Source organism: Haliotis asinina, chromosome 16 (genome assembly GCF_037392515.1).
Source record: "Haliotis asinina isolate JCU_RB_2024 chromosome 16, JCU_Hal_asi_v2, whole genome shotgun sequence".
Taxonomy (NCBI): Eukaryota; Metazoa; Mollusca; class Gastropoda; order Lepetellida; family Haliotidae; genus Haliotis; species Haliotis asinina.
Genome location: NC_090295.1, coordinates 12,863,364 through 12,879,620, shown reverse-complemented (window position 1 = coordinate 12,879,620; position 16,257 = coordinate 12,863,364). Strand labels below are relative to the sequence as shown.

Here is a 16,257-nt window from a genome sequence, read left to right as displayed (position 1 = left end):
AATTGGCTTCAAGCATTGTAACCATTTGGGGAATTGAACACGGGTCTTCATTAAGACGAACGAACTGATTTCACCACAAGGCTATCAAGCAAAATACAAACAAACAAACAATAACACACAAAAAACCCCAACAACATGCTAAACAACAAAACGAAAAAAGAAACCCAACTCGACAATCAATCTCACCAATCGTCTCTTCCTGTATCACTTCCACGCATAAGAGAAATGTTGGAAGCCAAAAACATTTCAGGCTGAACTTGATTCTCTCCATGTTTCTGTTTAGTATGGGACGATGAAACAATTATATGTTTGAGGGAGCTTTTATGTGATGAAGAATCGAGGAAGAATGGTATAATGAATTCTACCAGTGGCCAAATTCAGGTACAATCGGTAGTGGCTGAAGGGAATGGTGTAAATCCAGCTGGGGTCCATGGAGATGGGAAAGGTTCTGTAGGTCTCCATAGCTCCTTGTATGGTGATAAACCTTCTTACAAGAATTTAATTTAATCAGATGTGACATGTAATGTTTGAGTTTAAAAAGTACTGTAATATTTGAAATGGTTACTTATTAGGCACAAATTGTGATATATTGCTATTATCTTACTGTCCAGTGAGGCAGATATCTACTATAGATACCACAAAGTTTCTCGCCACAATATGGCTGAAATATTGATGAGGTGACGTTATGGTTTAGTTCGATCATTCACTCACTGATGAAGGTGCTAGTGGTTGTTCCCGATACGCGGAAGAAGGCAGTCAGCCAGTGTCTTCCCTGCATATGTCACCTGACATTTGTAATAAAACACTATCGACGATTAATCGCGACAGTCTTGTGAAAATGTAAATGGCGTTATAAAGGAGTAGCGCTATAGTGAGGTATAACTGCAAATATAGGTTAAGCATACGTATTAATTAATTTGTTGTTAAACAATCTTTGGAAATGTAGAAGAGCGGTGGTACGACAAAATATAACCGTAAATGACAGTTGAAAAGCCGAAGTACTTGATTTATTTGGCCAACAGGTCGTTGTCATGTTTCACGGTGCATACCAGAAGCACTTTCAAATCTAATAAAACTTGTTTTCAGTGTTCATATGAGCTTGACGACCTAGTAAGTACAGACCTCGGGTTGGCTTTACATCAAGTCATACATGTGCATTAGGCGGCTGTTGAATAACATAAAAACGCATTAAATCCTCGAATGCCTGCCCCACTGAGGATTCGCAGTTTTGAAGGTCTTTCACTGTGGGCAATCATTTGAAAAACACGTGACTGCAATAGCTGGACGTTTTATGTCATATACAATACGCCTAACCCAGATCGCGTTATACATGTATGAATACGTAACACCGAGGAAGAAGTACCGCATATCACATGTTGTTCGTGCGATGCGTCTTTACACTCAAAACCATCCAGCACGCCACATGCCACTACAACTCTTGACTATACCTTCTGTTTGAACGAGTGAAACGTTGAAAGACCCTTGCATCTGATAATGATGTCTGAAAGCTATGATTTATTAACTTGCTGTATGCTTGAATTTCTACTTCACCTCTTGTAGGAGACAATCTAAAATGTACAAATAAGTACACCTTTGCTCAAATTGTTAACAAAATATTATCTGTCTGTGTGTACATAGTGTAAAATATAACAATGCAACAAGTATCTCTCCTGGAACAACTATACGCATTTCGGCATCAATGCACCATATGACACGATTAGGTTAGTCATTAAATACAGTCATCGTGTTATTTGTGAATTCAGATGTGAAAAGGTTCCTTCGTGGACTTTGGAAGTCCTTTTATGTTCTCTTCATTAAATGTATGCACTCAAGCATATTTTTATGTGGTATGCAAGATAGACTTGTGAATTGGGAGTGCACTCCCTTTGAAAAACATGTTTCCGGTTTGAAATGTGCCAATGTAGTGTATTTGTAGTGATAGAAACGTTATCTTGTCTTGAAATTTGTATGAATATTTGAAATGTAAGATAACTTCAAAATAGTGCCTTTCCAGTGGGAATGTTGTCAAGGTAGTACCGATAAAACCGTTGGTCAAACGTGACCAACAAAAATGACCGACATGGAAAGGACAAACGACGTCGCGCGTTGTGAGAACGTCGTACGCATGTTACGACGTCGGCAGCTCGGAGGAAGGTGTAATATCTACAGGAAAGATCTGAAAATATTGCGGAGCATCATTCTCAGGGTATATGTCTTGTATAACAAAACGTTCCTGTGTGTTTCGCTGATAAACATCCATATTGATAATGATATATGTGCGTTCTCACAAACTAACCACTGTGAAACTAATATGTACTAGTATACTGGCGTCTCCTATTTTCGCTGTACTTACGAATATCAGCTGAAAAAATAATATGAACAGTTCTTTTCGTATGTATGCTTGTTGTTTTTGAAATGAAGAGATTCCCCCTCTAACATCTGCATCTATCAACTGCTTGATCCATCAAGTGTATTATCTCACTTGAGCTCGATAAAAAACATGGTCGTCTGCCGCTGACTTTTCGAAGCGTCTCCTATTCTCACAGTACAACGGGAAAGTGATGTTATTAGGTGTAAGGAAGGGGAATCTTATCGGGAAGGGCGGGGGAAAGTTAAGATTTTTCCAAGTTGGTTAAAACTCACGAATATTTGTTTCATTGCACAATTTTGATAATTCACAGACTTGGGCCACTTCCAAGTTACTGGTCAATGATGTAAACAACCGCTAAGTATCACACATCGGCGACCTCGGCAGGAAACCCTTGAGAATAGGAGATGGCCCTGTAATACATCCTAACAGTTTTGACAAAAACAAACAGTTGCGATAGTAGTCATCCCCAATGAGAAGGAAGATTCAGAACCTGTATGAATTGTGGGATTTTTCATTTCATTTTGTAAAGATCAGATGAAAGTTGAAATGATAGTGAATTACTGGGATAAGGAAAATAAATATAGTTGAGGGACTGTGGGCTGACATCTGCAGAGAGTGTACTGTGAAGTTTGTTGCCATGTCATCATGTTATCTGGCATGCTTGGTGAAAGAAACGTGATGTTTATCGTAACAGGATGACAGTAGGTGGGAGACTGGTGTGTACAAAATGCTGAATCACAAAACATTTCATACCTGTTTCAGTTGATCACTGGGTTGTCTGATTCAGACATGATTATTTACAGATCATCACCATTTAGCTGAAATATTGCTGAGTGCACATTAGCTTGATTATGCAACAAACATATAACTCTCTCTTTTATTTTTCATTCATCATTCAGTGGATACTAATATTGTCAGTCAAACATGATGTTAAATGTTAGAAACTTCTCATGGTATGCTATATCTCCTGAATAGGTGAATGATTTTACATATGCCCTGTCTTAATATGCACAGATCATTTGAATGGAATTCAGGCTGAAGGAGGCCATTAAGACTGGTTTTGATGATGGACATGTATGAATATTTCTAAAAAGTCCAATGCAGTATGAGGCAAAGTTAACATATCTCTTCTCTTATTCAAAGGGTAGAACAGAATACCGCAAAGTGTGGGAGAAACAATCCAAGTCTCATATTTCCTGTGAAGGGTAAGTGTTATTGAACAATTTATAATTTTAAGCTTGCTTGTTGCATTGTAATCATTGCCCGATTCTCATTTGGATGTCAGATGAATGTGCCCACAGCTTATGTGTGAATGCATGTTTATTGCAGATCATTTTCAATATTTAATCTCAGTACGCTTATTTCAGGAGTCGAGTCTACTTTGATAACTACAAGTCATGCTATACAGGGTAAGAAATATTACTACTGGTACAATGTAACATATGTCATATTTGGAAGTACAATTTCTTTATACAGTACAAATTCTAGTACTGTTTTGGTTGAGTCCCATCTGGGATTCCAACCCATTCGATGTAGTTCTCTCTCCCTACTCTAAAATTATGGCATTTATCCAGTTCCATATGCTAAAGGCAGGCATACATGTGACGTCGCTTTTTTTTCACTTCTTTTTGACACATGTTGCTGCCTATGTCTAACAGATCAAATATTCATCAACCTCAGAGCTGTTTGACAAGGTATACAGCAAAAGGAACATGTATTGTCAGCTGTTATTATTATTACAATGACCTGAAGTGACTTAAATGTCCTATGTTTATTCTCCACAGAAATGGGAAAGCTGGGGCTCCAAGGCAGCTTTACCGTCTCCAAGACTGCCCGAACTCATCCAAAATAGAAGATGCCTTAATATGTAATATTGCCCCAGTAAGTATAGACACTTTTATAGATGCATGCTTCTGTTTCAGTTATTTGTAATCTTTACAAATTATTTCACTCTAATGATCACAAACCTATAATCCTTTCACTGTAAAAAGTAGACAATTCTAATAAGCCCAGGATGGAAATGATGTGATGTTTAGTTGTCTTGATCTCACATGACCTACAATACTTGGATGTTCAGTACATCCGATATAAAACATCCCTATCGAGTATATCCCCTGGTAAGAACTCATCAGTGATTTTTCGTGCCAGAAACCGTCAAACAATTCCTTAGTTTCCTATTTTGGGGGGTACACAGGTTTTTACTTCATACAGTTTATTTCATCAAAATATGACAGTGAAAACAATGGGCCTTTTCCATGTACAAGTTACATACTCAAAACGTGAATACACAATCTTATCATTATTACTCAAGCTACCTGTGAGGCACTAGAAGGTTAATAGTCAAATGTGTTATCCCACTGGGTACCCATTTTCTGTTGGGTGAACAGAGGCATTTTTTAACAAACTTACTTTCTAAAGATCAGACCAAGAAATTCTCAGGAGTCAAGCTACCAAATGCCCATACAAGCAGTGTGCATGCCCAGCGTCACTTCACTTCACTTGGTGATTTGCTTCACTTCACCTGAGCTCTATGCCCAGGCTACCCGTGAAGGTCCTGGGGTAGAATAGGCCTTCAGTAAGCCATGCTTGCCATAAAAGGCGACTATACTTGTCGTTAGAGGCGACTAACAGGATCGGGTGGTCAGGCTTGCTGGCTTGGTTGGCATATGTCATCGGTTCCCAGTTGCGCAGATCGATGCTGATGTTGTTGATCACTGGATTGTCTGGTCCAGACTTGATTATTTACAGACCGCTGCCATATGGCTGTAATATTGCAGCGTAAAACTTAACTCACTCACTCACTCTATGCCCAGGACACAATCCACCTCTACAATGTCTTTAGCAGAAATGTGGGAATTTGGTAGTAATATATTATTTACTGGCAGGTGGAATTTTGGAAAGATTGTTTGTATGATTCAACCTTGCCTGGTCTGGTGATCATCCTGAGGCAAAAACTACAGACTAAACCCTTCTCACCTCTTCAGGAACATATTCCTCTACCTCACAGTGGTCACAAAGGCAGCATCGTAACAATCACCTCAAACCGCTGGCTTCACCGCCGGGATCTACGCACAGGCACAGTTCTAGAGGCTGTCTACCTCTCACCTAACAAAAAATTCAGGTGTGTTTTTATGAAATGTAGCAGTTTTAACCTTAAGGGGTTATACAAATTGCCTACCTGTAAATATCTGATCATGAATGAGAAGTGGCATACTCTTACCAAAGATCAAGATACAGTCAGCTGTGTTTTTGTGTGTTTTCGCACATGCAAACATGTCATGCTCTGTCACTCCCTCTCTTAAACTAACTCTTTCTCTCAAGATATATTTTTGACACCTTGTAGCATGAAGTTTGACCTCTAGAATTTTCAATCAGGAACCAATGTTAACATGGTTAATATCAGGGTGCTGGAATAGCCTAATGGTTAAAGCATCTGCTTGTCACACAGAAGACCCAGGTAAGATTCCCCAGAGGGGTGTAATGTGTGAAGCCCAATCTGGTTTCCCATCCAGGATATTGCTGGAATATTGCTAAAAGTGGCTTGGAACCATACTCACTATGTTAAAATCCTATAAACTGGAAACAAACCAGGTTTGTCTCCTAATTGTTATCCGTACTATGAGTTAGTGAATTTCGACACCAGTCTTTGGTATTGCTGAACTGCTCACTTATTATTTCTACTGAAATTGATCTGGAGTTATCATGTAGTGACGTAGTGTGTGCATAAGTGTTTGTGTGTGTAGGGAACTTGGTTGGATCACTGAACAGGAGAGATTCTACGTCCGATCAACTCACACTCCAGCTCTAGCTGTTCACAGACAGGTAAATACAAGATTTCCCTTTACAGAGTTATGTACCTGTCCATGTCAGGATATGCTACTCAGTGATATTGATGGATTTGCACTTTTGAAGAGAGGTGTGTTGGATTTATTATGTTGCTAATAAAGAAAAATCTAACCATGCTTCACAGGGGGTTATATCAATGCTTCACAGTGTCTGTTCCACATAGTGTCTGTTCCAAATTGATGCAACATTAAAAAACAACTGACCAACCACACTTCACATTCTGTATTGGCCAGTACTCATCCTCGTAGGATGGAGACTGAAAAAATATTCATATTTGTGTCATGCAAGTCATGTTTGAAATGCCTTCAGCTAAATCACATTGTGACTTAGATATTTGATGGAGCTTTTTCAGATGTTGAAATCACCTCTGATACGTTAGGCATTACTTATTTCTACATTTATCTGACATGAATATTTACTGAATGTTTGTAAAACGTTTAGTGGTTGTAACATCAGTAGCTGATAATTATGGGGGGTCATAGTACGAATCAAAGATGCAAAATGTTTACAAAATTATCACAATTATGTTGTCCTTAATGTTTGGTCATCTGAGGGATTGGATTTACATAATGCTGTCATTGCAAACCAATGTAGAAGTGCACCTGCCGTTACAGGTGTAAAGAAATATGATTTGTTCGGCATGCCTCCTGTTGTACTAAAAGGAGCGAACTTGTGACTCAAACATGTTTTTGCAAGATTCCAGCAATATGACAGTCAGGGCTACAAAAGAAATGGGCTTCACACATAGTACTCATGTGAGGGATGGAACCTGGACATTCAGCATGACAAGGGAATGTTTGATCATTAGGCTCCCTCAATACAAGTAACCAGGAAATTGAGTACTAAAGACCTCCAACATACTGTGTTATTTCAGGCTGGGATTCCTGTGTGTGTTGTCATGGTGCTGGCTGTTTTCAACATTTACCCTCTAGAGTTTGTCGGCATGCTGGAAATTGACAAAAGGGTATGTAAGTTCCCTCGTTTATGATCCCATTCCAAGATGATTATCTGTGTAAATTTCAAACTCATGTTATGACAAATGAGTATTATGTCAAATCAAACTGTATGACTTTGTGGATTCATATCATTATTCATAGTCAACAGAACTGAAACGTTATTAACAAACTAGTTCCAAGTATATCTAGGTGAGCAGTGCTGTAAATTGTGTTATTTTGCCATGGTGCCTATGGAACTTGCAACAAGTTATTAGCACCATTGTTTGTAATGTATTGCTCTTTAGTAAAAAAAACCCATTTAGATGCTTCTACTGAAGATATTGTACCGAATGTTTGTTATTTTTATTACTTAATATCAAATATAAAGTGTTTATGAATAAATATTCTTATTCGTTACTGAATATTCATTAATGGTATCCTGTTCGCCACCTAGTGTATTTGTTGCAGTCTAAGAGATCGGTTTCTCAACCTGCTCAGAGATCCATGCTCTGAAACACACTGCATAAATGTCAGTTTGAATTCCTACGGTGGAATTAAAGAGTGCCCAGTTCATGTTATAGTTTTAGGCATCACAAAATGTACACGTTTAAGTCAAATCTGGATTATAGGCATAATAAGGATATCCTAACTCCTTTTTGCCTAGTATCTTTTATAAGTGAAGAACATTATCAGATTATATAAACTTCAAACAATTCACTACACTATCCAGGGATAGATAAAGGATTCGACTGTTAAAGATCTAGGTTAGAATCATTGTTCAGCAACCAATGCTTGTTGTAGGAGAATACTAATGGGACAATACTAATGACCAGTGGTCAGATTTTATGACTTGGTTGACAGATATTATTGTATGACCTCTGCATAGATTGATGATAAGCTGTTTTGTCTTGTCCAGACTGAATTATTTACAGACTGCAGACAATAAGTCGGAATATAAGCATAAACACCCAAACTCATATATAGAATAAAAATCACTCCCTTTGCCGACATACTATGACAGAAGTACTTATTTATTTTCTTCAGAAATATTTCATTTTTGTAGAGAACATTTGCATTCAAATCTGTGAGAATTATTCGAAGCATATGAAACTATATTGGTGGTATTCTGTTGTTTCTGCATGTATATTTCATGAGTTCGCTCTAAAGTCTACTTGCCAGATCACTACAAAATTTGTTTTCTTTTCACTGCCTGGCTTTAGGTATTTGGCAGTGACGTCACTGACGCCATGTTATCCCAGGACATGCTTATTATTATGCATCAGTCAGGGCACGTGCGCCTCTACAGCTTCAACCATATTTTGGAAAAGGTAAATTATTGTCCTGTGTTAATGTATTAGTGCTTGTTATTAACAGTAAGAACAAAACTCGAAGAGGTTCCAACTAGTGACAAAGGTGACCTCCCCACAGCCTATGTGACTAGGAGTGATGAGTTCACGCATCTTCACAAAAGACGTGAAAGATGTAAGGACATTGTAAGTCATTGAAGACATCGTCTGGAGCCCAGTCTTTGACAGGTGGGCCTTAGATACAGTAAAACAGGATATATAAATCTAAAAACTGACTTTTCCTGCATTACTCCCAAATTAATCCTGATGTTTTGGTCATGTAATGGTCTGTTTCATCACTGGTTGGAACAACGGTACCTTTTTCTGCTAACTTGCCAAACTTAGACAAATTACACGGCGTTCAGAACTGTGCTGCTCGTTTTATTACAAATGCACAGAACACATCAGTTCAGAACTTAAGTCTCTCCACTGGCTCCCTATCAGATACAGAATCCTGTTTAAAGTTCTTATTTTTGTGTTCAACTCTCCCCACCTTCTATCCCCAGTATACATCTGTGACTTGATCTCAGTTTACAACCCCAAAAGAGCACTGAGACCCAACTCCTGTGAGTGTTGGGCATTCCTCTGACAAGAAAAAAGAATTTTGGTGACAAAGCTTTTTCTAAAGCAGGACCATGTCTGTGGAATAACTTGCGACCAAACATTCAGAATTTTGAAGATCTTGAACTATTCAAACATGTCTTGAAAACTCACTTTTTTAAAGTGCCTTCGCCTCTATATAAATACTAACTCTATGACTTTGTTTTTGTTCATTTCTGTACTTCATGAGCATATGCCAGAGCTTGCTATTATATTTAATGATGTAGAATAAGATGTGAGCTTGAGTAGTTTAGAAGCTACAAAGTCAACCTGAGAGAGCAGATCCCAGGGTCAGATGCAGTGTGTGGTGACTACCCATCTGGAGTCCCTTTCAATATCAAAATAACAGGTGAGTTGTGCCACAAGGCCTTTTCTACATGTGTAGAGATTCCAGAGTATCTAAACTTTCTGTGCTTGTGGCTTACTCATGAGTATTGCCATTTTCAATAATCTCCATGGTGTATGTTTACGATAAATCTCCACCATACCTTGGATGCATCAATGACCAATGTACTTATTACCTCCCTTGCCTAGTTTTTTAGCCAATTAGGTGTCTACTCTGGGAAGTTGAGCTCACTAATCACAACTCACTTTCGCTTCTTAAATTATCCAACCAATTAAACTTGGCAATACAGTTGATGCAGAGGTACACTGAAAGAAGTAGAAAGAGTTCTTGTGCAAAATTTTTTAAAAAGTTTGTCTGTATGATTTCCCCCTAAATCTGAGTCGCATCGCGAACAAACTTCATGGCTGCAACCGCTATCCTTTTCGACACTGGTAAGCTCTCTGGTAGCAGCGGCTTAACTGACTGGCGACTGTGAGAATGCAGAGCCAGCAAAGGGTGATACCGGTAGCAGAATTATTGGGTCGAGCCACAGATGCATTAGGGTACTAGTGGAGATTTATGAGAACATATACCCTGGAGATTATTGAGGATGGAGTATTGCATGGTCTTTCAATTTGTCAGAATTACCAATTTTCAGATATTAAATTTTTCAGATCACTGACTCAAAATTCATTCATTATGTTATTTAGAGTTGGCCAAATGATTGCACTGGAAAGTCTATGGAATATGAAAAAAACCATTAAAAGTTGGATACACTGACAAAAACATATACTGTCATCAATAAAATACACTATCAAAATCTGTTGTTGGAGGTATGTGAAATTAAAGCTTCACTTTTGATAAGCGTCATATTATCTTTCTCAGAATCCATCATGATTTTAAGCATTTAGTTGACTTCTAACTTTGTGGTCAAACCACTAAGTTTGATCCTTGAAACTAATATTTGCAATATTTGGGCTTGGCATCTGGGTGTTGGTATAATTTAACTAAATCACTGGTAGATGGCAGGGGAATGTGAGCACAGCTGGGTAACATACTGTACTGATATTTTCCTGTTGTTATGAATTACCAAACATCAGGACCCATCATCACCAACTTTACTTCCAGAAAAACCAACACCATTATTTGAGACACGCTGTTCGGAGCACAATGTCCAGATTGGTGGGTTTCCATGGCATTACATCATCATCCCCCATGGCTGTTGTGGCTGGTTCCAGGTGCATTCCATAGAAACAGACAAACTGGTATGTTGATAGACCTCACATGGTTAGCCAATCACATTTTACACTTGGGCGGCCATCTTGGTGCACACCTCATGCACCAAATCTAGGCCTTGGGAGTGAGTTTAGCTTTACGCCAATTCTAGCAATATTCCAGCAATATCATGGTAGAAGACACCAGGAATGGGGTTCACACATTGTAACCATGTGGAGAATTGACCTGGGTCTTATGCATGAAGAGTGGACATCTTAGCACACAACTGGAGCCCAAAACCGAGCCATGAACACAGCTTTTGAGAAAAGGACAAGTCGCTATTGCAAACGTTTAATTAAACTGTATAACTCCTGTCTAGTTAAGATAGAAACCAGTTTTTCCCAGTCTCAAGGAATTGAATTTATCTCCCTCAATTCTGCACATTGTGTACATTATTTTTAGAGAATATTGTTTTTGTTGACAAAGAAGCAGTTGCTTCAGGAGTTATCTGACTTAACTATACTCCTGATATGAATCAGAGAATTGTTTTTGGATAGGCTGCACAAGTCAGTTAAGTCCCCACCCACTGTATAATCAATCAGTCATGAAACACAGTAAGCCGCTGGTGTGAGGGGCGGTTGGGTTGCCAAAGTGGTTAAAGCATTCGCTTATCACCATGGACTCAAGTTTGATTCCATACATGGGTACAGTGTGTGAAGCCCATTTCTGGTGTTCCCTGTTGTGATATTGCTGGAATATTGCTGGAATATTGCTAGAACCAGCGACAAACAGAGCACACCACTGATGTGTGATATATTTATAAGTTTTATGCCCAAAACATTTCATTGGCAGCATGGTTAGCCAATCAAAATCACAAGAATCACTTGCAAGGTGGCTTACTATGTTATTATCTTTTCCAAAGGCCAAAAATGGAGAAGTGAATGTCAGCAGTTTTGGTATTGAGCTTGACAAGGCCGTGTTCCATGGTGACGAGTCAGGGCGGGTGCTGCACATCTCGGAAGATACAGTCAGGTGAGTTGTGACAAACATCATGCTAAGCACTTGAACCCTTGGAAAAGGTAGTCATGACTATTCTGAGACCAAGCAACCTTCAGTTGATGCAAGACATCTGGGGATTTCCAGATGGAATATAAAGGTTATGTAAAAGTTTTTGCCTCACAGTGAAAGTTGTTTCCTATCAAAATTGCTGACACATAACATCCTCCTTAAAGCCTCCTTTGATGCCTTGGTCCAGCACCATCTTGTTTTCCCTTCAAAAGTTTCATATTTGTCTCCATATAAGCTAAAGTCACTTGGTCTTTAATTATGAAAAAGTGTAAAACATGAAATGAATACACAAAATCTTTGCTCTCTTCAGAAATTATTGTCACAAGAAAACAGTATATTTATTTGTAGTTCTCTTATCTTATATCTCACCATTGGCACTATGTGTGATTCTTGCAATGATACTCACTGATTTGGGGCGATGGAGTAATCTAGTGTTTAAAGCATTAGCTTGTCATGTAAAGGACCTGGGTTCATTTCCCCACATGGGTACAATATGTGAAGCCCATTTCTAATGCCCCCTGCCATGATATTCCTGGATTATAACTAAAACTAAACCAATTCATTCACTTCAAGTCTCAATGCCTGTACGATGAATGTTTCAGAGTTTTGCAGCTGTCCAGCCAAGAGTCCAGCTCAGAGACTGTTCTACAGGAGGTGTTCTCTATACATCCAAACAGTAACACACACAAGGTTGGTGATTAACATATATCATGATTATGTCACTGTAACATCCAGGTAAACATTCGACCCTGTATGTTACTAAAGTTTTGACAGGGATATGATGCTTTTTTCTTGACAAAGGCTGCATATTGTGATGTTATCTATACCTGACTGTCATTTCATTTTAGTGACAGACATCATTTGCAGGCCATATGAACTAAGGTGTGTTCAGAATCGTGTGCGCTGGACCTAAGTGTCTTTGCCCAGATGAGCGCCCACGCTTGCCCATGAACCATCCTCACATCTCTCTCGCCAAGCAAACAAAGATGTTGACCATGTATAATGAAAAAAAAATTCAAATCATCATCAATAGTTAGCAAGTGGTCACATCTGTTTAGGACCCATGTGAGCACTCGTGGGAGGCAATTGCGCGGGCACTCGCGGTTGTGAACACGCCTCAGATGTCAAACCGTCAAACTTTTATATGTAAAATGAACTCTTGTGTCATGTGAAGTATTGATGTAGGTTATGAATATTGTGTTGCTGTATTTTGCTCAACCTTGCCGTCTCATTTACTCTCCGCAGAAGGAAACTACACAAAGAACTGTGACATCATCAGGTCGAAGTATTAAAAAGAGGGTCAGTCTGGATGAACTGTTGGAGTGCTCTCCCTTGGTTAGTTGTGCAAATTTTCATCTCCTGAAACACTAGTTCTGTCAAAGAAAGGAATTGTGTGATCAGTAACAACTTTGAAACCCCAAATATTGCAACTTCTGTTGCAATGTTTGAATTGGCTGCTGAGGGAGTAGATGGTGATTTTTATGGAGAAGTACAATGCAAATGACACACCCTAAAATATGTCATGAACATAAATGCATGTGATGTATAAAATCATAAAATCAATGACTCCCATGCCAAACTATCAATATTTTAATGTACATAATATCTGACCACCCCCCCAAACACACACACGTATATATATGAATATATGACCCCACTTAACTCCCAGAACAAAATGCATGACCCTGAATAAAGCAGAGGGGACTCCAATATTTATTGATTTGACAGACGTTGTGTTTCTTTTTCTTCAATACTGGTGGCGTTACATATGAATGCACAAAGATCATGTAGGCTACTTACCGCCCCCGATTACCCTGACCCTCCAAGAGTAATTAGCTCTGTGTTTTGTTTTCTTTAGACAATTCATGATGTTGACTACGAAAACGAACTGGATGTCCTTATTGTCAGTGCTGTCTCCCACAATCCTGAGGGTCCAGTTGGACATATTGGTTACTATGACAACCTGACAGGCAAGCTTCTGAGAGAATTCAGTTTGGAGGAACCGGCAAAGGAGGTATTGATACTAACACAGCAAACATACATGCAGTTTACATGTTCTGTTATTTTAAAGCCACAATGTCATGCATTTTTATCAATATTTTGGCCTATATATTCTTTCTTCGTTGCATATGCACTCAACCCTCTCCAAGTTTCTTTTTCAAAAGTAAGCCGGCAGTAGAGGGTAATTTTGTGAGGCTGATACTTACGAAATGTGGTGTGACATTGTGCCTTCAATTTATTGGAACATAGATGATACACATTGTTGCTTTGGGAAAGTTATGATTGTAAATCAACACCTGAAACAAGGATATCATGACATACACAGGTTGCAAGACAAATTCACCTGTGCTTTCAATGAAAAATACCAAAGCTCTTGGCAAGAACTTTGAGGAAAGCAAATCATAAATCCTTTGTGACTAGGTGGTGGGATAGACATTGAGTAAAGTCTCAGTTCATCACCAGGTCCGAGTTTGAACAAATGTTTAAAGTTTAGTGGTAAAGCTAATGGATGAAATAATAAAATGACTAAATGATTAATTTTTCATCACTAAAATCCACTTCATCCAGTTCAGTTCTGTTCCAGTACTACGAGCACAGGACCTTTGTGGATGCAGACACTATAGTACAGCGGGTGAAGGTCACACCAAGCAAGTTCATCTGCATTGTCTACAAGCTGTTTGGGGTGGCTGAGGATGAAGAGGAAAAAATATCCAAGAAGTGCGAGAAGGATGTTAGCATCAGTTCTGAATCAAGCCGGAGAAGGCGGCGGCGGCCACGGAGTGCAAGGTATAACTTGTGAAATCAAAACCAACTCCTCATCTCGGTGATGCAGTGTTTGAAGACAAAAGAAATAGGGTTATCCACACAGCTAATTCTTAAAATGCGTTTCCTTAGTGTCTGAACAAATGGTGTTTTTGATGATGCCTAAATTATGTGTGTGCAAACAAGTGGCCTGTTGCATACAGTCGTCCACTAAATCATGCAGTCCTTGTTTCAAGAACTGTTGGATGATGGAGGCCTTCCTTACAATTCTCAAGGGATGTGTTTTTGTTGATTTATTCAAACAGTGATTTATTCCAGGCAATGCACATAACAGTGCCACATCTCAATCAGAATTTTTACATATCAACACATTTTTCGCTACTGGATCCATGTTTCAGTGAAAATATTCATGTAAAAACCTCTGTTTAGTAAATACGTAACTTCAGTTCAGGTTTGTTTGATTATTGCATCAGTGACAGTGTTTTCTGATAGACTCTCGACAAGGTACAAAATCAATTATTGTGTACTGACGGTAGAGAGTGAGTGAGTGAGTTTACTTTTAAGCTGCACTCAGAGATATTCCAGCTATATGACAGCGGTCTGTAAATAATCGAGTCTGGATCAGACAATCCAGTGATCAACAGCATGAGCATCAATATGTGCAATTGGGAACTGATGACATGTGTCAACCAAGTCAGCGAGCCTGAGCACCCGATCCCATTAGTGGTCACCTCCTATGACAAGCTTAGTCGCCTTTTATGGCAAGTGTGGGTTGCTGAAGGCCTGTTCTACTCTGGGACCTTCACGGGTCGTGTACTGATGGTAAAACAGGCCTCTATCATAAGGAGCAACACCATAAGCTGACATTAGAGCACAAGGAGTATTGCCCTTGTTAAGTGAGTAGAACCAGTGGATGAAATAGTGTCTGCTTGGTGGCCCGCTGCTTGCTAGTTACATGGCAGACTTTACCGTCTCTTGGTCACGACTTACTATTGATATTTATTTCCTAATCCGATGTCCCCTCTACAGTTCCATAGGTGATGCATGTTGTCAGCATGTTATAGAGTCCAGAATAGAGAATGCATAAGGCAAGAGTAAAGAAAGATTTGGTGCCTTTGTCAGTCACACGGTGACCAACCTGTGCTATTCCGGGACAAGGGAGAGGGCATGTGCCAGTGTATGAAATAATGTCTGCCTGGCAGCCCACTGCTTGCTAGTTACATGGCAGACTTACAACTTTATTTCATAGCCAGCCCTGAGGGCCAATACATTTTCCGAGGGTATACATTTGACCATGTCATTGACTACGGGAAAGTATTTTGAAAATAATTACAAATGTGGTAGCAAGACAATGTCTGTTTAGTTCTTGATCATTCAAACCATAACTTCCACAGATCAGCCTACCAGTTTATCTAACACTAAATGTGATTGGTCCAGAGAATGCTTTCAGCCAATGAACAGTGTTGTTCTTTTCTGATAGTATGTAACAATCACACATCAATTCATCAATTACATCATTTTAACACCTGATCTCAGTTTCCTATCTGAAATACTGGTCTGGTTACATGTTAACAGGGCCAGCAATATTTTTCAGTTACTAGCCCTGTGGGCTTCCTGGTACTTTTAGGGGTTTCATACACTGATAGAACTGCTGTCTATTCACCTTTAGTGTATTTTGTAATACTATTCCTGACTGCTTTCTCCCAATTATCCAAATTATTCTTTCAGAGAAGGATCATATGCTGCTACAAAGCTAGCAACTTCTTAAAATCAATTCTTGATTTTTGT

At 39.0% G+C, this 16,257-nt stretch overlaps 1 protein-coding gene across 1 annotated transcript; it reads left to right on the top strand.

Annotated features, from left to right (window-relative positions):
* Positions 1-1,866: 1,866 nt before the first annotated feature.
* LOC137267929 (DDB1- and CUL4-associated factor 17-like) lies at positions 1,867-14,915 on the top strand. The gene is made up of 15 exons (XM_067802380.1): positions 1,867-2,206; positions 3,515-3,576; positions 3,739-3,780; positions 4,156-4,252; positions 5,356-5,492; positions 6,115-6,193; positions 7,092-7,181; positions 8,373-8,480; positions 9,348-9,447; positions 10,552-10,688; positions 11,561-11,670; positions 12,309-12,396; positions 12,952-13,041; positions 13,565-13,720; positions 14,291-14,915. The coding sequence occupies exons 1-15, from the start codon at positions 2,072-2,074 to the stop codon at positions 14,504-14,506; spliced, it is 1,647 nt and encodes a 548-aa protein (XP_067658481.1). The 5' UTR covers positions 1,867-2,071; the 3' UTR covers positions 14,507-14,915.
* Positions 14,916-16,257: the final 1,342 nt, after the last annotated feature.

Bases quoted from the DNA above. Each gene is read 5' to 3' on its own strand.
- LOC137267929 (XM_067802380.1), top strand. From the start codon at position 2,072: ATGACCGACATGGAAAGGACAAACGACGTCGCGCGTTGTGAGAACGTC. The intron at 3,577-3,738 runs GTAAGTGTTATT...CGCTTATTTCAG, and splicing joins TCTCATATTTCCTGTGAAGG to GAGTCGAGTCTACTTTGATA. The intron at 4,253-5,355 runs GTAAGTATAGAC...TCACCTCTTCAG, and splicing joins TAATATGTAATATTGCCCCA to GAACATATTCCTCTACCTCA.